Source organism: Anabas testudineus, chromosome 6 (assembly GCF_900324465.2).
Source record: "Anabas testudineus chromosome 6, fAnaTes1.2, whole genome shotgun sequence".
NCBI lineage: Eukaryota > Metazoa > Chordata > Actinopteri > Anabantiformes > Anabantidae > Anabas > Anabas testudineus.
The window spans coordinates 3,517,806-3,539,389 of record NC_046615.1 but is presented as its reverse complement, the minus strand read 5'-3'; the positions used below and the strand labels follow the sequence as shown (position 1 = coordinate 3,539,389).

General features: G+C 40.2%; 1 protein-coding gene across 9 annotated transcripts in view; it reads right to left on the bottom strand.

Annotated features, from left to right (window-relative positions):
• Positions 1-21,584, bottom strand: part of mical2b (microtubule associated monooxygenase, calponin and LIM domain containing 2b) — a 47,286-nt gene that overhangs the window by 10,700 nt on the left and 15,002 nt on the right. For 3 of the 9 annotated variants that reach the window (XM_026365645.1, XM_026365644.1, XM_026365646.1), the window contains 23 exons: positions 20,048-20,255; positions 18,514-18,630; positions 17,815-17,916; positions 16,958-17,113; positions 16,738-16,838; positions 13,995-14,252; positions 13,772-13,887; positions 13,030-13,156; positions 12,232-12,322; positions 10,720-10,867; positions 9,746-9,942; positions 7,837-7,931; positions 7,641-7,709; positions 7,300-7,428; positions 6,980-7,168; positions 6,580-6,840; positions 6,324-6,458; positions 4,687-5,169; positions 4,240-4,341; positions 3,994-4,086; positions 2,886-3,072; positions 2,728-2,801; positions 2,146-2,227 (listed from right to left, as the gene is read on the bottom strand). In XM_026365645.1, the coding sequence (XP_026221430.1) occupies positions 2,146-2,227; positions 2,728-2,801; positions 2,886-3,072; positions 3,994-4,086; positions 4,240-4,341; positions 4,687-5,169; positions 6,324-6,458; positions 6,580-6,840; positions 6,980-7,168; positions 7,300-7,428; positions 7,641-7,709; positions 7,837-7,931; positions 9,746-9,942; positions 10,720-10,867; positions 12,232-12,322; positions 13,030-13,156; positions 13,772-13,887; positions 13,995-14,252; positions 16,738-16,838; positions 16,958-17,113; positions 17,815-17,916; positions 18,514-18,630; positions 20,048-20,255 (3,520 nt within the window). Of the gene's footprint in view, positions 1-2,145; positions 2,228-2,727; positions 2,802-2,885; positions 3,073-3,993; positions 4,087-4,239; positions 4,342-4,686; positions 5,170-6,323; positions 6,459-6,579; positions 6,841-6,979; positions 7,169-7,299; positions 7,429-7,640; positions 7,710-7,836; positions 7,932-9,745; positions 9,943-10,719; positions 10,868-12,231; positions 12,323-13,029; positions 13,157-13,771; positions 13,888-13,994; positions 14,253-16,737; positions 16,839-16,957; positions 17,114-17,814; positions 17,917-18,513; positions 18,631-20,047; positions 20,256-21,584 lie in introns of those variants that run through there. The other 6 variants (XM_026365647.1, XM_026365648.1, XM_026365649.1 and 3 more) reach the window with 6 other exon arrangements.

Here is a 21,584-nt window from a genome sequence, read left to right as displayed (position 1 = left end):
TTTGTAAAATTATTGAACTAAATGTTCCAACTGTTAGTTTTGGCCTTTTCATAGACTTTGGAAAACAAACAACACGAAGAGCAATAAAATGAACGAGTACGTGGAGCTGAGAATGATAGTTAATCAGGCTTTGTGCAGCTTTGGGATTGGTTAATATTGGTTAAGAAGAAGACGGGACTACAAAGGCAGCCAATGGAGAGCAACACAACAAGACCTTGTGACTTAAGTGAGCCAATCATCGCCTTCCCCACTGGCAGGAATCAGCCAATCGGAGGGTGCAGCATTGGAAAACACACTAAACAAAATGAAGTGAATGAAACAGAAGAAGGAAAAAAATTGGGGAAAGTAAGAACTGAAAGAGATGCGGGGAAAAGTAGAAATGGAAGAAAAAACACCCAAAACATATTGAGTGCTGTGAATTATACAAAATCAAACTGTAGGCATGAAAGTTATTACAATGACACATAAGAGCTGACCAAATAACGGCTCAGTGTTTAAACAGTAACTTTTAAGAATGAATGCCCAATTCTGCATATTTAAACCAAAATTCAGGTCACCTTTGGCACCATATACAACACAGAATACAACAAAAATGTTCACACAAATTACCAAAGAAAAGAGCTGCAATACTTTAACAAAGTGAAATATCTTCACTGAGTTAAAAGTCTTAATTACAGGGTGGATTGCTTTTTTTTTTTTTTTTTTACAGCAAATGTGTCCACCAGTGAGGAAAAAGAAAGAAACATAATATTGATGGTCTAATTATACATAAGGCTCACTGATTTTAAATACTGATCCTCTTGACGAGCAGGACTTAATTTTACAAATTGAGAATAATAAAGAATAACTCCACCTAGTTCCCAATTTTGTCGCAGACTCCCCATGTAGAAATAAAGTCTATATGATTTCAAAGTTCCAATCCAAGTTTTATACTATACTCACATTTTTGTTTTTTCCCCCAATTAGTTTTCTTTAACAAAATATCACATTGTGAAATAATAATATAACAAAATGTAATTTCAATTACAAATATTTACCAAACAAAATAAAAATAATATTTTGGCATTACCATTGCACGTCTTTGTGGTGCCGAGTTAAGGTGCAACAGGCAAAATGCAGAGTCAGTGTGACATAACAACACCATGCGGTTTATTGAAATATCATTTTAGTTCAGTGAAATGAAACAAATAGAATCCAGATGGCTTCCAAGGTTAGAGTCAGAGGGCTTGTTCCAGATTTTTGCTATTAAATGTCCCTACTAATGATCCAGCTGGTTGCTCTGAGGCAGACAAGAGCACTGGATCCCAGAAGAACATCTGAACACTATACCGAACATCATCAAGATCTCAACACTAAAGTGTCTGTTAAGTATCTTCTGATGACAGATGTGGGATTTAAATACTATAATGCAGAGCTGGAACAAGCCCATGTCAATCAGCTGGGTGCAACACCAGGAGACCCTGACAGTCACATGTAGCAGAGGATCTTAGCTAATAACCAGCAGTGTCCAATACGCACAAGGGCTGGAGCATTGTATCCATGTATCACCCTTGAAGTTGTCAAGCATGTAGCATTTACTACTTAAATACACATTGCAGTCAGAGTACCTTCATGACGGTATTTTGTGGCACCAGGCACTGAGCAACAGAAGCTCATCAAGTGTTGCACTTTTGCATCTACAGCAACTATTTCGAGTTGCTTTTGAAATACTGATAACGTCAAAAACACAAACTAAAATGATCAAGGACACAAGCAATGTAGAAAATACATATTTGTTGTGAAAATGAAATGAAATGACCATGATATGTTTGGGTTCTTAACAGGTCAAATAGCCCAGACAAGCCCCATTCTAGTCCACCTCACATGCGAGCTGGTGGCTGATGAGTTGCTACTGGACCAGTGGGGCCAGCTGGGGCTCCTGGTAGATCTGTCCCAGCACCTCGTGCATCATGCGGAGCAGGGGACAGCCCATGCTCAGCAGCTCGTACAGGAACACATAGTCGTGCGAGTGGCTCCTGACGTGAGAGCCCACAGCTGTGAAAGACTTGCACGCTTTTTCCAACAGCCGTGCTGGCAACACACACGCAGCCTGGCTAGCTTGCCTTGGCCAACTCAAGCCTCGCCTAAGCAAGGAAACCAGGGTACCTGGTAGTTGGATCTGAACGCTGCCCGACGATGAGTAGCTCCCGTTGTCCAGCGACGAGGGTGCGGTACAGCTATGGTCCTTCTGCATCAATCAGCATATACAGAAGGGGCACAATAAAATGCAGCATAAGTTTCTGTTACACATTATAAGAACAATTTAGTCCTGAACAGCAAGATGCATGAAGTAATTTTAAAACAACTGTACCTATAACTGTAACAACAATTTTCAAACACGCCGATTATGGCACTACTGTGTGGCCAGCTATACAGCATTTTCTGTCCATCTTTTAAACAGTCAGACGCAGGAAAAATATATTTCTGTAAATTTCCTTTCAGACGCAATTGCATCAATACAGACGCTCGCATTTTAATGTCAGAAACTGTGCCAGGGAAAAGCTTTTTTCATTTATCCATCTATCTGTATATTTCAATATCTATATTATTTTATTATTATTTATTCATTTACAGGTAAATTTTAGTACGTTTTTGGAAAAAAAATGGTTAACAATGCCACTGAACTGAAAACGCTTAAAAATTGCTTTTTTAACTTGATATTTTTCCATTACTTTTACTTGTACGTACCATTCTCCTTCCGAACCTGCTTAAGTGAGTGCTGGATTGGCGCTGGGCATAATGCATCTTGCAGTAGAACTTTGCTGTAAAGAAACAAACCAAAAAAAAAAGTATAAAAACTGAACCTTGTCCATGATATATTTTGTAACACACACATTAAAGCCTACCCTCCTGTGAATCAAAAGTGTGTCCTCCCAGACGGAGGGTGCACTTGCAGACGTCACAACGGAAACACTCCCGATGAAAGAAGTAGCCCTCTGCGCTTAGTCTCTCCATCACATACACCCTCTTGGTGCAGAAGTGGCAGATGTCACTGCCGCCGAGCCCAGGAGGAAAGTCCTTACGTGCCACGCACTGAGAGTAACAAGACCAGAAAAGGTTATAGAAATACCAGACGATGACTTACATTGATGTTTCACGGAATTGTTGTTTATTTCCAAGAGATGCCTACAAGAATGCAAGTGTTAAGCAAGTGTAAAGCATCTGTACCCATCACAGAAAAGCATAAAAAACTTGCATTAAATCAGTAAAGAAAAGAAATTCAAAGAAACTGTTTTTTCCAGGAGTAGGTGCATTGAAAAAAAAAGCTGAATTATGGCATTTACACCAGGCTAGCAGCAGTACCATGATGGAGTGTCTTTTTTGGAGACGGATTGAGACTGGAGGGAACAACATTTTCAGGCTTGTCACTAGAACCTACAAGTATCGATTATTTCATCTTCCTAGATCAAGTGAAATAAGCAGAATTGTTACTTTGAGTTCAAACCACTTAAATCAGCACTGTGGTGTGAGCATCAGGGTACTATTCATCATTGTTTAGTCACTCAAGCTGTTTACTGTTCATGCATTCTTTCACACCAGTAGGCAGTTTGAGGCGAAGTAGTGATTCATTTTTATACTTAGTGATGACTACATGCAGAATATGCAACACAGGTGTGAAACCATTTCACACCACTGCGAACACACTAGCTGTTGCTTTGCCGTCAGTAAGACGACGCTGAACTGATTTATACAATATTTGGCTAAGGTTAGCATGGGAAGAGGTTTAGAGCAAAGAAAAGAGAAGCATTTTAATCACACTGAGTAATGCCACCTATCCCTAAAGATGATGTTAATTTGACCACATTCATCCACCCAGAGCTGCTTATTTAAAGGTCGATGGGGGACTAGAGTCAATACCAGCACCCCCGATCAATCATGCTCACATTCAAATATACAGGTATCCCCATCAACTCTAGGTTAGAATTGTCTCTGCAGGGTCCACATGCATCTTACCGGCATGGCATTGGGCCGGTGGTCTGTCTCATAGAGGATAGCCAGTATCTGAGCTTTAGCGTCTATGGCTGATGATACCTTTCCAACTGTACGCTAATGGTAAAGTCAGACAAACACAGGCCCAAGAGATTTGGAGGGAAAACAGAAAGAAGTGAAAACAAAGAATAGTTAAAAGGGGAAAGAATAAAAAACAAGGGAAATTCCTGGTTTATTTTCTGTGAAATGGATTGAGGTATTAGTTAGTACCTCTTTAGTGTAACTAGGAGCTCCAGTTTGACAACTCTCAGAGCAGACGACTGACTCTTGAGTGATTCTTCTGGGATTCTCAAGAGCACAGCTCCCATTGCACTAAATGAACACCAGAATGAGCATCACTTCGAGAGGAAATTTTTAAAACATACTTTTTTTCTCCCTATACTGTTCATTTTCTGTTTTTAATAAATGTAATAGCTGCTGAAGGGGTGCTTACAGCACCTCTCTATGTTAAGATAACTTTTGGATCATATGTTTACTGAAAATAAAAAAGAAAAAGTTACATAGTGTAGTTTTTTGAAAATGTATGTCCTGTGTTCTGGATCTAGTTCATTTGGTGTTAGTTTGCACTCTACCCCCTGTGGGCTGGACCTATTTTTAAGCAAGACAAGTTATTGGCACACTACCTTCAGGCAAGCTGTTGTATGTGGAAACCGTTACCTTCATGTGATCAAGTTCATTTAATTTACTATCTTCAAGAGTTCTGTGGCCCTCTTCCTGCTCACATTTATGATTCTTATTCAGAGAACTCTCACATATCCTCAGGCACTTGTGCAGCAAAGAGACTGGAAGGTTTCCATTTTCACAGTTGGTGTCAGATTGGGGAGAAGAGATCTCCTGGCTCTTGTCACAGCAAGGCAAAGAAAGGGCAGCAGATGCTTTGTTGAAGGAGGAGGAATCAACATTAAGAGAGGGTTTTTGCTGTGTTTTTTCACAGTCAGTGTACATTGAGGGAGTAGATGTGTCTTTCCGAATCTTGTCTTTGTGTTCAGCAGTGTACAAAGGAGAGGAGACAGGGGAGAAACCAGCCTGGGCAGTGGGGTCAGGGACAGGGTGAACAACAGGGTAAGCAGTGGAGCTCTTGGATACAGAGGCAGATGGAGGAGGAAGTGAAGAAAAAGGGGAGGAAGTGGATGCGTTCACCTACAGAAGAAGAGTTGACACAAATTAAAGAGCCAATAGAACAGAATGATCAAACAGGAGAAACGATAACTTGATCTGAAATTGTGTCTTCAAACTGTGAGGTGGTAATCTTGTTCATCTTGTTCACACAAGTACTCTTATGCATTTTTGCTGAAAGTGATGGGAGACAAAATCAATACTCCCTTTTTGTGCAAAAATGTTTTCAAAAGTTTATCTGAGCCTAATTTCCTCACATTAGGTTCAGCAGTTAAACAAATCAATAAAGCATCATCCAAAGTACAAAATCTGCTCTGTGTCTCCAAGAACCATTCCTTTGCCGAGCTGTAGAAAGACGTGGTACCTTTCAAAGATATTCAGCGGATTTGTAACGCCAACTGCTGAAGTTTTATTTAAGTGGCCCTCTGTGTTTCATTTAAGGTTTATATTTAATTCTGGGGTACTACCGACACTAGATTACATGATTTCCAAGTTAAAAAATGGCAAATACATGTTATAATTCCTCTTTGTTTTCCTCGCTTGTTTGAGGTCCCATGTCTAAAACACATTTGCCCCATCCCACTGTTCTGATTGGCTACCTTGTGCAAGTCTTCCTGTGGGCGGAATTATGCCCACTTTAGCAACAACCCAGCTGAAAATCCTGCTGCATACTGCGGCAGGTTGTAAAAACAGTCAGTGAAGGTCATTTTGCACAAATTGAGGACTGAATATTGTATCCCATCACTTACCCCACAAGAAAAACTTGATTCAGCATCTTTGCACCTCACTTGTAAAACTTTTTCACTTTACACAGCTGGTAGAGAGCGCGTTGCTGAAAACTTAAATCAGGATTAGCTTTTCACATCACACTCACTCAGCCAAAGACAGCTGCAGTTTAACAATATCAGATAGAGGCCTTCAAATTGCAAACAGCATCAATTACTATGTATATTTAATGTGAAATTCAACTCAGGCAACCACAGGTGAGGAAAAAAACTGAACGGAAAGTACCTAGTGTATTCACTATATGACTTCAACTACACATGCATGTGCGCAATGGTTAGGAAGTTCAATATGCACATCAGCTAAAGCACCTTTATAAACATGCTGCAGAATCAACTGTGATATCAAAGCATGAAGATGCCCACATGCCCCAAGTGACTGGAATAATACACAACCTTGGAGTCAGATAGAGGAGAAAGAAGAGAGGAAGGAGGTTTGTTGGAGCCAGGAAACATGGAGGACAGGAGGGCCGCTCTCTCCTTTATACTCCTCCCTGAAAATTCTCTAGTAGACAGTTTCGGGGCTTTATTCTGCAGAAGCAGGTGGTAGTCAAAGTTGGAACAGCAAACATGACAAACTAGTTGTAATCGATGTTTTTGCAAAGGTTGTGGAGAAAAATATGTAAATATATATCTGTGGCACGAAATTCACCTGCTGCACTGGATCCTCTGACCTCTGAGAGGGAAGATCAACACTTGAAAGAGGAGAAGCAGAGAAGTGATGTTCTGGATAGCAATGCTCATCAACGTTAGGACTGGGAGAACGGGGAGGACTTAAGGGGCTCTTAGAGCGTGAGGGGGAACGAGAGCGACTGCAGTCACCCTGAGAGAAGGAGGCTTTAGGGGAATAGAGGAAACAAGTCTGCTGAGCCACAGAACTGGGGTCCTCCAATAAGCGAAGGTAGATGGAGGGCTGGAAGAAAAGACGAGGAGCAAGAACAAGAAAAGGTGGATTCATCAGAAATGTACACGTTTCAAGTCTATTTGATAATGGCTGACCACTACTGAAACAGGACCTTTGATAAAGGGCAACTGCTGAGAGGGAAGCATACCTGCCATTTTGGGTGAGCAGGAGGAACAGAAGGAGGAGGAGGGGGAGAGGGTGTGTCTTTGGGCTTTGCAAAACGAGGGTTTTCTCTCTCCTCCCTCTCCTCTTCTTCCTCATCATAGTCATCATCCTCATCTGAAAGAGGGAGCGGGGTGGTGGAAGGAGAGGAAGATGGATCAAATGGGCTCTCATCCTGATGCAATGAGGTAAGGATAGGAAGAGAAAGGAGAGGGTGGAAAGGAAAAGACAGGAAAGCAAAGGAAATTCAAGGAAGGAAAGGAAAGGGCCTTGAGAAATGAAGTATTCTAACAGTCCATTTCTCACCTTGCTGCGTGTCTGTGCTGTTGATGAGTTCTCCTCAAATTTGGCCAGCAGCTGAGTTGCCATGGAGCGGACCTTATTCTCCCGCAGCTCTCCATCCTCACCAATAGGGGGCGCACTGTGACAGGACAACTGAAGCGAGAGGAGAGAAAAGAAAAGTGGGAGTGGGATCAATCTAAGTGACAGAAAGTGGAATATTACTTATCATTTGTATGATTGATGGTTTTTTACAGTGTTGCAGGCAATTATCTCAACATCTCCTCAACATCAAAACAAAGTGAGGAAATGTCTGTTTTACTGTTTTAAAATGTTAACGGATACTTGTAGTGTTCTGGTGAACCCACCTCAGTGAGGTAGTGGTTGCCCTTTCGCCGTCTCTTGTTGACAGAATCGTCTTCCAGTTTCTTGTCATCCTGTCACAGTGGACACCACAGTAAAGAGTTATTCACAGCAACATTAAACCTTATAAAAATAACTGGGGTCACATAGAGGAGAAAGAAAACAAAGACGAATTCCAAATGAGATGGAATTTAACTGTACCCTGGGTACCCTCTTCCTGGGCTGAGGCGTGTTCAGTACTTTGTGGTTGGTTTTCGATGAATATTCTTCACTATTTTCATCTGGTGCTCTTGTACCTGGAAAATCAAACACGATTTAAGAAGCAATCTATTTATTATCAGATAACCCTAATCCTACTTGAACTGATTATATTTCATTTATTAACTGGAACAAGTAAAATTACTAAGTTGTCCTAACATTTCAAAAACATCTTTATGCCTTCTTTACACTGAATGATGACTAACTGCACTGTAAAATATAACTTGTTGCTTCAACTTAAATATGACCTTAACACAAATGCCTCAAAAGTCACCAAATGCAATTCATTCTTCTAACACAAATAAATGTTATTTTGATTAAATATTTCATGTTGTGTCAACTATTGTCTAAGACTGGCTAATTTATATTTGTTATTTTATTAAACAAATGAGGTAGTCGTTTCAACTTCATCATTTTCATTAAAATGCCACTGCTGTGTGAATTTAAGTTTTGTGAATGAAGAATTACCCTTTCAGACCAAGGAAACAACAAATTAATTCATAAAGTCATTTTAAGTTAAAAGACTTGCAGAAGTCAGAACAATTCTTGTGTCTGAAAATGAAAAACTGAAATTTAAACTTGAATTACATAGAAAATGTAAAACTTGGATATTCACAATAAGTTAATTTTAAAAAATCGGCTGATTCTACAAAATTCCTGTACATATACCTCAACACACTGAATTCCAGAAAAATTACACTTCCTTGCAGCAAAAATGCTCAATGAAACTAGCTCCTACAGCACTACACACACAAGCTACTAATATGTCCACAAGTAAGTTACAACCAAATGGAATGTGAAAATGTTCAGTGAAAGTATTTTCCCAGCCCTTTAGTAGAGTGGATTTCCTTTTGGTGAAAGCAGTGTAGGTCTGCAGGACATTAACGTTAAACACTATAAGTGAAACGTGGCTGGAGCTTACAGTGGTGGAATGACCAGAGCTGAGGGCGTCAGCAGGGTCATTGGATACGACTTCCACAGACATAGCACACATGCCAGTCATGGTTCTGGCAGGGACAAACCTGACCATGGTTGTGTAACGTGCAACTGGAGCTCCCCAAACCTCAGGTATTTCAAAAATAACGGGGTCTATACTGCCACAGAATGTATGGTGCAAATGTGTCCACAACAGTAGGAAGCAGCACCTGTCTCAGTGTGACCTCTGTAAACTGTCCCACAGCTGTCTTCATACACTAGCAGCATGCTGAAGTAATTTATACGGATGTTTTGTAAAGTACCATTTTACTCTTTCTGTTAAGAAAGAAAGGAATGTAGAAAGTTCCTGTCTTCACTGTGTTTTTGGTTAAGTATAGTATTACACAGTTTTTGTGGTTGGAGTGAATCTCTGCATCCAACAGTGCACAACATAGCTGACACAGGCACTTTCCCAGCTGTTTGTTCTCGACACATGATCCACTTTCCATACACTGCACTGTCTTTGTATAACAATTTCGTTAGTTTAATTCAGTTTTGGGATCAGAAATAGACTTTGACTGACTTCTTTGGTAAAATTTGAGACTGCAGTTACATTTTTTTGTTTCTGTTCTTGTACATTTAGATTTAAAGTATTTAATGAAGACTGATCTGACCAACCCTAAAAATCTAAATTAATCCATGAGTCATGTGAGACATGACATGTTTATTTAATACCAAGCATAGTAGCACCCACTTTCAGCATTTACCTCACATCACAGTGGGACATCTTTCATAATTTAGCTATTTACTGTATCCTTACACTTTAAACTAGAGTGTATTATGTTTCATATTCACTATGAGGTATACACTGTATGTTTATGTACGTACAGTATATATGCTTTACAGCAGCTACCTAAAAAACAAGAGGAACCCTGACCATTGTTTATTGGGGAATTCCTAAAGGCCTCGTAGAACTTGGAGAGGTAGAGGACCACCAGCAGCTTGTCTGGTTCAGCCTGTGTAGCCATCTCCTTTCCTGTCGTCACTGGCTGGATACCGAACTCTCGCTCAGCCACATCGAATGCCAACTGATTATTCCCAGCAACATCCTCCTCGTTCAGAGAGTCATAATCACTGAAAGTCAGAAAGAGATCATAAAAGGTTTGTGTATCCTGCATATAAAATAGTCAGGAGGACAATATATTTTACTTCACTTTTTCCTGTTACTGCGTACACATATAGCACAGTAAAATTCAGATATTTTTTAGCTGAGTGAATTGACAGAGAAGTAAGAAACATCCTGTGGGTATCAATAGTTTGTACTAAAGTTCTTGGTAGTCGAACAGTTTCATATTTCACTCTGGACTAAACCAGACGACTCGCACCTAATGTAGCTAAAGACTGGTGAAAATTGGGATGCTGAAAAAACACCAACCATCCAAACATCCCGTCATCTTCACATGAGAACCAAAGGTATTTGTGGAATCACAGCTTGCTGCTATAACAAGGATTAAGCCGATACATGTTTGAGTCAACACGACAAGCCTTGTTCAAAGATCTGATGTCATTCCACTTGATCACTCTTGACAGTTTTATTTTGTCAGTTGTGTGTGAGCAGACTGGATCAAATGGATTAGTGGAGACTGACTGCCTGTTTTCACTTTGGATGGAGTGTAAGTAAAATGCATGCAACTTAAAACTGAGGTATCAACAAGAAAAGTCAATTAAACTTTTAAAAGTGAAAGATGAATTCTTATCCCATTCATACAGTTAAGCTGCTCCATTCAAAAAAAGCTGGTCTGGGCAGGTAATTCTACACAAGCCAACAGAACACCGCCCAAGCCTAAATAACTGTCAGTATTCCCACGTGTGTCATTTATGCACTGTCAGTCTTCTTTTGTGTATTCTTACATAAGCCTAGGCCTGTGGTGGTGTATGAGAGCACAGAGGGCCAGGCCGTTCTTCCAGGAAGATGTCAGGTTGGTGACGTGGACTCCTCTGTAGCCCTGGGTCTGCTTCTGACACCAGGTCAGTAGGCGGCCAGGACGCACCTCAGACTCTGTAGGAGAGAGCAGCATGTCAGTCCAAGTCTTGTGAAGATTGTGGTTTGATCAAGCAGTACACATAAGTGGCCACTTTCAAAACAGATTAGGACATTTACCAGGTGGACAGAAACACAACACAAAATAAATACTTCTGTTGTTTAAGATGTACAGAGTCTTTGCTCAAACAATAAATATCTCTATTACTGACTACTATTGGTTTTCTTCATGGATCGTACCTGTAATGTCTGTATTTGTAGTTAAAAAGGACAAATGAACATTAAAACCACCACTACTGTACTACACAGCATGCACAGGATAGGTAGGCCATGGAAAACAACAGCCAATTAAACAGACATTTTACTTTACTTTACTGCTGAAGAGGGAAAAACCCTTGCAAACATTTATTTCGTATTGATGTTATTCTGTTGCTGTGTTGGTGTGGATCTTAGTTTTTCTTTTGAACTGTGAGCAGCTGTAACAAGGGCAAAAACGTATCTCTGAAAGAGGACTGCAGTAAAAGTCTGGACGTTTGTGAGATCTGATTTGGGGGTGGGGGGCTTTGTTCCATGTTTATATATGTTTAATATATATAGATGGAAACACCATAAAATAAAAGATGAATTTAATACTTTTGGGAGGGACCATGTCAATGTCCATGACTTTCTTTCCGAAAGGAAGAAGCGTCTGTTACAGGGATGTCAAGTGCATTGGCCCTATGCTGTTTATCAGTCTACCCCTCCTGTTGCAGATTAGAGCAGGCCAGCACATGTCTGTCAGACTCATCATGTTTGACCCTCATGTGGGTGTAATGTTAACCAACTGTATTATCTCTGACAAGGTGTGTCTGCCTGGTGCAGTCCTCCAGGTGAGAACGAGTACTGAACCAAAATGGGACCAAACGCTATGAATCACAAAATCTGAGGACTTTGGGTAGTGTGTAGGTTTCCATTTCTTTCGTTTGTCCACCAAAAACATGCTGTTGGATTAATCAAGGACAAATGTGGAGACGTGAGGAGGTAAAGTGTCTCACAGACACCACGTCTGATGACTCTGCAGGCGATGTAACCTAATAAACAATAATCAACAGGATGAACAACCTGGGTTAACATTCATAGTGAAATCCTCTCTCTCCCGTCACTCAAATGTACAGTAGACCACAACGCTTTACCTTCTTACTGTATATATTTTTTCCTGTCCCTGCGGCAGACACATTTGACCAATAAGCAGAGAGAACGTTCTCGCGTGATTTGACATGACTCATTTTAGCTCACTTGGATTTTTCTCAGTGTGAAAGGAATCCGAACCTAAATGCTGACCGCTGGAGTAATGTTTGGGGTAAGGGAGTGTTTGGACAAACAACATTCACTCTGTGTCTCACCTTTTCTGGACAAGTTGACTGATCTACGTGTGGGGCCTCCACTTTCAAGGTTACACAAGTCCTGTTGGCCATCAATGTACAGGTGACGAACCTGAGGGAAAGAAGGAAGGTATTCCTGACTGGGTACAAACTGAAGACACTGTAAATGAAATAGGATTAAGGAGCTTTGTAGTTTACTGGAATGTCCTTTCATTCACTGTGGGACTTTTATAAAGGTGTAATGATTCTCTGTGCCCGAGTGCCTGCTGCACATCAGAGCTGCAGCTAATAGACAGCTCATGCTACATTGTCTATAAAGACACAAACTACTCTCTTAATGTAAAGTCTGCACAGAAAGACAAGTGATAGTTTTAGAAATCTAAAATTTACTGGATATTTTATTGTAGGTGACAAGGAGCTATTATTAATATGCAGGAAACGTCTGGAATTTCCATCAGTTAATCTATAGACTTTCATCACTCATATTGTCGTTTCATGTTTAACACAAGCATAAATACAACCCAGGCCAGATATCTTTTACACAAAATATTAAACAAAATGCCATATACTGTATATTAGTTATGCATATGTGGTGGCAGTGAAGGCTCTGCATCTAGCAATGCAGCATATATTGTAGAAGAAATAGTTCAACAGCAAAGTTTGAGCTTGCTTGTAAATATTATTTGTTGTATTCCTCAGTGATTCATCAGTTTCGTTTAAAAACATTATATCCAGCAGTCAACACAAACGGTCACAGTATCATTGTTCTTAATCACTCAAATGAAACATTTTTTTATTATATATGAGTGTTGGACAGACCTGATGTGGGCGTACACAGGTGGAGTTGAGGTTGGGGTAACGAGTAGCAGGATCAATGGTGTACTGTTCAAAGTTCTTACTGATGTTTTCTGTGGTGGTCTGAGGCAGCAGTCTATAAATGCTCTCCCTGAGGAACAAAAGGGTAGATAGAAGATTCATGAAAGTGAAGCCTCAAAAACACCAGAACATAAATGAACTAACCACTTGATCTAAGGAAGATGAAGATACAAACAATGCACATGTGGTTTATTAGAAGAAGGATTACACACAGGACACCGACCCCTATGCACAACATACTGTAACTATAACAAAAGTTTACAACTCCAATTGCTGCCTTTAGAGTCTGCAACTTGCTTTTCTAGTCTTTCTAAAGCCTCTTCACTAGAGTAAAACTGTGGCTACTTCATTGGCAGTTTCCAAGTTAAAACGCACTGTATGCTGAGGATGTTTTTACAGGATAAGCCAGAGGTGGTGGTGGAGCTTGAGTGTCAAATTGAGGTTGCTTCCTCTGGGACATATACATCTATATCTATATTTAATAGTAATCTGCCCTTTGATTTGTTGAATATTTGATCTGACGGAAGGCTAAGAAGGACAGGATTGAGAGTCGCTGTCCTTCTCTGGGGAACATTTATACAGGTACTAGATTTCATCAGAATCTAGCAAGTAGTTGCTTTGTAGAGGCACACTACTCTCTAATTAGATCAGTGAGTTGCAGGAAGTGAAACAGAAACATACAAACCTCTCAGCCAGTATCTCTAGTGGGCTTTTGCCCTGTGCCCAGCCCCTCACCATCCAGGCTGTGTCAAAGGCTGCCAGAAAGCCCCGAGCACAGCCTGTACCCATCGGCCAGAAGGGCTATAAGAGGAAAACATGAGGTCAGCATAAACACACACAAGCTGAGCTTAGGCCATGGTGGAAACTGAATAGTATTAAATATCAAGCAGCTCTGATAAACACGTTACCTCAAGCAGACTATCTCCCACCAGCGCAACAAGGAGCTGCCGTCCATGTTTCTCCCGGATTAAGGCAGCATTCTCTGAAGCGTACATGCTGGTGAAGTCAAACATGGCTACATCTGGCTGCCCGTAGTGGTTGATGGCGTAGTCCAGGGATGGCAGCTGGTAGTTTGTGCCAAAGTCGGCTGCCTCACGGGCATAGGAGAGCAATGCTTCCTGGTTGACGTTGTCAGCACCCAGCAGTCTCTCTGTTTCTATATAGTCCTACGTACGACAATAACACAACGGATCAAAGCTTAGAGCAGAGAATTACTGACATAATGTTCTTATTAATATCTAATAATATTTAAAACGCTCTACAGAGCGTGTTCAACTCTCCAGTTGGACTCCAATTTCCTAATTTCCATATGGTCAATTATATGTATGCCTTGATCCTGTGAACATGTCTCAGGTATACCTTGAGGAGACTTAACAAATATCGACTTAAACTCCTGGATAAGTCTAAGTGGAAGGTCAAAAATCACTGGGACCTCAGGTCCGTCCCATTCTTGTGAACGCAATATCACATAACTCCTCCAGAGGTTTTCTTCAAATTTGACATCATGTCCACTTCTGGACACTTCACTCCTGGATGAACAGATTCGATTGTGGTGGTTTAAGGTCACAGATCAAGGTGACCTCATGTTAGTCCTATTAATTTCAACACTATATCTCACAAACACCTAGAGAGAATTTCATTATATCTAGCACAATTATTCATTTGGTTGTTTTGATTGGGGGTCTGGGCAGGAAGGGCAGGAAGCTCCTATACAATATTTGTTCTTGCGCTGTATTAAAACCATTTCTAAAAAAGGATGAAGAAAACAAAAAACTGAATAATCTTTGACTTAAAGAGCTACAGAAGCAGCGGGTTTTTTAAATCAAATAAAGGGGTTCGTTTTTTGCTGCAAGCCAACAACCCCTTAGGGAAAATTAGGGTGAAACCTCAGAAGCAGAATAAGGCCTGGTCATGTAATGACATTTTTATTCTTGCTTTTTTATTCTCAAAATTTTTTTTTATCAATATAATGAATTAGTTCTTTAGGCATTCATACTAAATATTTTCTTAAAAACCTAAAGTAAATCAATTCAGTTTTCTTAGGGATCCAGCCACACCATGAACTCGACATCAGTCTAAACATGTCACCCCCATCAATGATGCCATCTCCTCCTGAGTCTCTCAGAGAGTGAGATAACGAAGTCGTGTTGTTGGGACTTGTACGCAGAGTGCATTATCTCAGAATTCATCAGAATACATTTTTCTGAGAACTAGTCAAGCTGGGCAAGAGTGATTGAGACAAGAAAACATTCATATTTCTCATGAAATTTAATTACAAATATTTTCAGAGAAATATATATAGACTGATGTGTTTCACTATTAGACAACTGTAAGCTAGGGCTCCTGGATGTCACATGCAATAATCCATGTGTACAATCCACACACAGGTGTTAACGAAGCCCGACACGAGAAGCACAAGGACCGCTTTGGTCAGTTTGTTTAATCAGTCAGCTATTATAAGTGATGAGGCCTCTGAGGCTCGCGCCACATGTGCGCTTGCTGTCAAACAGCTGACGCAGTGAGATATCACTCTGCACTAATGGACAATGTAAGATGAGATGGAGACCAGAGAGGGCACAGCGAGGCTGGGTTTCAACACTCGTGTGTGTGTGTATGTGTGTGTGTGTGTGTGGAGGAGACAAAGAGGGGAAAATAAGAGCACAGGAGCATACATATGTCAAAATAATAACCTAATTCCTACGGTCTAATCTCTGTAATGGACAGAGACCCTTACTGAGGTGAACTCTGACTCATAATGTTTGCCTAATGCTGATGGTGTGCTGCAAGTGTGTGAGCAGAATATAGTGGAAAGGTGAGAGAGAGCAGAAGAGTCTAATTAAAGCTTTATTTCATTAACATGCCCTATAGAGGCTCATCACTCACTGATAGAGTTAGCTGCTGGATGATGATGACACACACACACACACACACACACACACACACACACACACACACACATTCCTGTTCACCCAAAAACAGTGGACCTTTTCCACTGCGTGAATTTCCGACCAGTAATGTGGAACTTCACATACACTAAACCTAATGGAAATCATAGAGCTTATGTGGTCAAAAGCAGAGAACCTCATATTCCGTTCTCCTTAGAACATTCTGTGCTGCTAGTATCGCACCTTGACCTTGATGTAGTACAACCTTCCGAGGGGTGCTGAGATTCAGCTTACAAAACTTGCAGAGGACAGACACATAAAAAAAAAAAATCCCAGAACAACAGGTGCAATACCAGCTACAAGATCCTTTAATTAAAATACGTGTTTCCCAATATGGAGCAATATTAGTTCTAAACTACAACAAAAAGTATTACTATTTCCATTAATAAACAACAACTGAACAATAGCAAGAACAAAGTGAATGGTCAAATAAAGTATTTACTATTATAATGCAAAGCCTGAGTGGTCTGAACAACCTGCACACATGTATATTTCATAATATACAATGTTTGCTCTAAATTTTGAACATGCATACATAACAACCAATGACTAATTCCCAACAACTATGACTGTGTAATGAATAAGAATGAGTTTCTTCTGTGACACTATATGTAGCCTACAGTAAGACTTGTTGATATTAGAAGTAGATAAAAACAGAATCACCTGTGAAAATCAATACTGTTAATACATGTGTGAGGAAACTCACATTTAAGATGACCCCTTTGTCTAGCAGACTCTGCTTCTTCGCTGTCATGACAAAGTAGTGGGTGTTGTCTCTGTAGTAAACTATGTTCTCCAAGTCGATTCCTGGAAACATGAGCAGATTTACTTAACAGAGGGGACGTTTAACATGGTGAGAAACACAAACACAAATCAATGCATGGTGTACAGCTCAAACAAGGCCATATACCATGCTGTCCTCTAACCTGTCTCCTCCTTGAGCTCCAGAAAGAACTTTTGGTTAAAGATGAAGGCCACGCCACTGATTTCTTCCACCTTGGCCTCAGCTGTGGTATTCCTGTTGATAAAGTTTGCAGTGATGGCAATGGCCAACTTACCACGAAACTCTTTGCGAGTGAAACCTGATGAGAGAAAGATGAAACTTTGCAATAAACCATGCAGAGGGAAAACCAATTTTAAATGGTATTTCTTTAAAGGTAACATTAAGTCAAGCGTTGATTTTATTTATTTTAATCTACAGTAGGTCTGCACTGAAGGGAGTTTCCCAGCAGTCACTGGAGACAAACTGTTCTGGATTTGACCGTTTAGGGATATCAGACTTTTTTGTTACTGTAATGTGTAAATGTATATGTCAGCAAACATAACCACAACACATAGACGCTTACGCAGATACACAAATCACACATAACATTAATTATGCTTGGAAAAGCTAACAGAACATGAAACAGAGCGAACACACACACACACACACACACACACACACACACACACACACACACACACACACACACACACACACACACACACACACACACACACACACACACACACACACACACACACACACACACACACACAGTTAAGCTTCCAGTTAAAACTATGTCAACAGGAAATGCTTTGCCCGATGACTGAAAGCAGCTTTGGGACACCTCACCTCATTTTCCAGCAGAAATAACAAACAGTGCTTTGACTGCGGGGTAGATGTCCTACAAATGTCGGTCAGTAGCAAAAATATTTCAAGAACTTGGTCTGAACCGTGTGAACCAGTTCAATTCACTTAAAAACACCACTCCTATTTGTGATTGCTGTTCATGTTTCTCACCATCTAATGTGTTTTTGCGCCCGTCGGCTCCAATCACCACGTCAAAGTTGAAGTCCGAGACGGGATGGCTGGAAGGCCGGACATCTGCTCTCCACCCAGGGCCTGAGGAAAAACACAAAAAAGCCAATAGATCCACTTTAATTTCATTACCTCTGCAAGACAACTTAAGTGAACATCTAAAAGAAATGCAGACAACGGGGAGCTGGAGATGATAGGTTACATTTAGTGGTCACACATCATGTTGAATTGCTGATTTGACTGGGACACCACTTCCTTTTTCTGACCACATAAACGTCATGTGGTCAGTTTGCTGTTTTTCCTGCCACACAGCAGCAACGATATGTTCCTCTGTCCTGTAAGTTAGCTAACGGTTGTAGTGTTGTGTATTCTGGGGTGTTTGTTTGTTTTGGGTTTTTTTTTTGGAGGGGGGGTCCACATATACACATACAGTATTTAAAATGGATATAAAAGGCTAACTCAAAGAAGAACTCAAATGTAGCCATTATCAGACTATCATTAGACTATTTCTGACATAGTTCATTATAAATTGGGATAGCACAAATGTCTTTTTCTAATCAGTTAAACACAGGTTTTCCATATAAAGGTCATATATGCAGCACATTTCCTGCATGTAAGTGCTTCTCACCACCCTTTAGCACAAAGACAACAGCACACACACAGACACAGAGACACACATACTGTCATCCGTCTGCTCGGCTGGTGGCTCCACAAGTTTGATGAACTCCACGTTGACATGAATCTCCACTCCCAGAATCAGACTTACTTTCAGCAGCATCAGTTGGAGCTGACGGATACCTGGAGTAGACACAAAGAAACCCACATATGCACATATCCAAAAAGCACAAAAAAAGTTCAAAGTCATACTAAGGTCACTTGTGACAAGTTTACAAAGAGTTAAAGATGAAGAATGTAACAGTTAACAGACACGTACTGTCCTCCAGTTTTACACTGCCTGTCCAAAAAAAGAAAAAAAAAGAAAATAAAAAATGTCACCACCTGGATTTAACTAAGAAAACAGGTAAGAAACTCCCATTGGAGAATTACTGCATGAATTATTATTTTTCAGCTGGCAACAATTTATTTAATCCTAACTGAGTAGTGAGTAGTTTCTTATTTCTTAAACAACCATATCTGAAGACACATCCTGTGGTCATGGAAAAGATGTTAATCTGTTTCAGAAGGATCAAATTATTGGCATGAATCAAGTAGAGCAAACATCTGAGGAGACTGACAAAACTACTAAAACTGGGATAAGAACTGTCCAAAACATTATAAAAACTGGAAGGATAGTGGGGAACTGTCATCTTTGAAGAAAAAAATGTAGCGGGAAAAAAAATTCTTGAATGATAACTATAATGTTTGATGAAACTCACAGCTATGTTTAATAGTAATAGTAAGAGCATTTCACCACGCACAATGCAAAGAGAACTTATGAGACTGGGACTAAACAACTGTGCAGCCTTAAAATAACCACTTATCAGTGAAGCTAATCAGAAAAAAAAGGCTTCAATTTGCTAGGGAACAAAAAGATTGGACTCTGGAGCAATGAAAGAAGGTCATGTGGTCTGATGAGTCCAGATTTACCCTGTTTCAGAGTGAAGGGAGCATCAGGGTAAGAAGAGAGGCAGGCCTGTGGCCTACTGGACAAGCTTGTGGGGGCAGTGCTATGATCTGGGGCTGCTGCAGTTGGTCAGGTCTAGGTTCAGCAACATTATGTACCCTAAAGAATGAGGTCTGCTGAGTACCTGAATATACTGAATGACCAGGTAATTCCATCAATGGATTTTTTCTTCCCTGATGTCACGGGCATAATCCAAGATGACAATGCCAGGATTCATCAGGTTTAAATTGTGAGTCCAGAGTTTAACCCAATTGAGAACATTTGGGATTTGCTGGATAAGACTTTGTGCAGCGGTCCGACTCTCCCACCATCAATACAAGATCTTGGTGAAAAATGAATGCAACTCTAGATGGGAATACAGACTGTGACACTGCAAAATTTTATCCAAACAATGCCACAGTGAATGCATGCCATAATGAAAGCTAAAGGCTTTTTTGGACAGGCAGTTTAAGTGGATAGGAACTGCTAGTTGGCCTTTATCAAACAGTCAACAAAGAATTTACTGGTATTGGTCTACAAGCATTTGATTGTATTTTTCTGAACATTTGTAAATTTCTGAAATGTGATGACACAAAAACAGAGAAGACTCACTGATGTGGTCGAGAGAGCCGGCACAGAACTTGCCGTAGAACTTCTTGGCTCCGAGGCCTCTGAGGTCATGGATGGTAAAGGGCCAAAGATGCAGCACATTGTTCCTGGAGAAAGTGTGTCTCTTCTCAATCACCACAACCTTGCAGCCCAGCAGGGTGAGCTCAATGGCTGTTCGCAGGCCACAAGGACCCCCTCCGATGATCAGACACTGCATGGGGTTAAAAAGATAAAAGCTGTAATATCTTATACCAGGTGTTATGAGAAGACGTATATATCATATCTATCCTCCTACAGATATATCTATTGAGTTGCACTGAACTATATGTATTTGTCCAAGTCATATTATGAGTCCTAAGTTTGAAGCCATCATAGTGAGGCCAGTTTGGCCATTGCACACATTTTTTAAAGGGGGCAGCCTGAGGTACAGGGTCAGACTTAGGAGTTAGGATGTTAGACATTTAGTTGTGATGGTTAAAGGTTAGCGTAAGGGGCTAGGGAATGCATTGTCAGCACATGTTCTCACAACTACACTAAAATAAATATGTTCTTGCTTTATTGGAAATAAAATAGACTCAAGTTTCAGAATTCCTTATATGATCACCCAGGGAACTGAGCAAGATCAAATTTTGATGTTTACACACTGTACCATTTCCTGTTAATAAAAACTGTAAACTGTGTATATTTTATAATATTAGCACTATGTATATACAGTGCAGTATATACTAGTACTATACAACAGTAACTGGCATTCCTTCTGCTTATGGAAAGAGAAAATGAGATGAGGAAAAAAAAAAAATCAAACACAGCCAGCATCGATGTGTGGGAATGGGAAGGGAAGCAACAGCTTCATCTAGAGATTCTCAAAGGCCCTCTGATTACAGTTGTCCCATTTTCAGGTCAGTATGTGATTCACCATTTTACTTTTAAAGGGAAAATCAACTGGAAAAACAATTGGAGCCCCCTGGGAAAAGCTAGTTTAACAGTTTAGAGCAATAATCACCTAAGGTCACCTAAAGTTAGAGAACTGATACGAGACACAGAAACCAGAGCACCAGCCCAGTTACAGCGCATTTCTTCAAATAAACGTTCCTCCAAAAAATGCCTGAAATAACAGTTTAGCTGTTATTTTTGACCAACCCTCAGCCCAACCCATCTGTGCTAATCTCCCCTCTGCATGTGTCCGGTCTCTTTCCTCTCTGGACATCTTATCTTCTTGAGATATGAAATTCCAGTGCCATGCTAAACGTGCTACTTATAACGCTTGGTCAGACATACATGGTGAGACAACAGGTCAGATCAGCACATGACATAAAAACTAAATGTGACATACTTATCACATGTCTGAACTGCCATACTTTGCCATGTGCACTACAGTTTGATTATAATCACTTTATATGACTTGAATTTATTCAGGTTATGTGTACTAAAGCTAATTAATTCAGTCTCTCCAAGTTAGGATTACATGGGTCTAATGAACTATTTAGAGATAATTACAGAAATAATCCTCTTACATAATCTATAAACCAAACAAATCCAC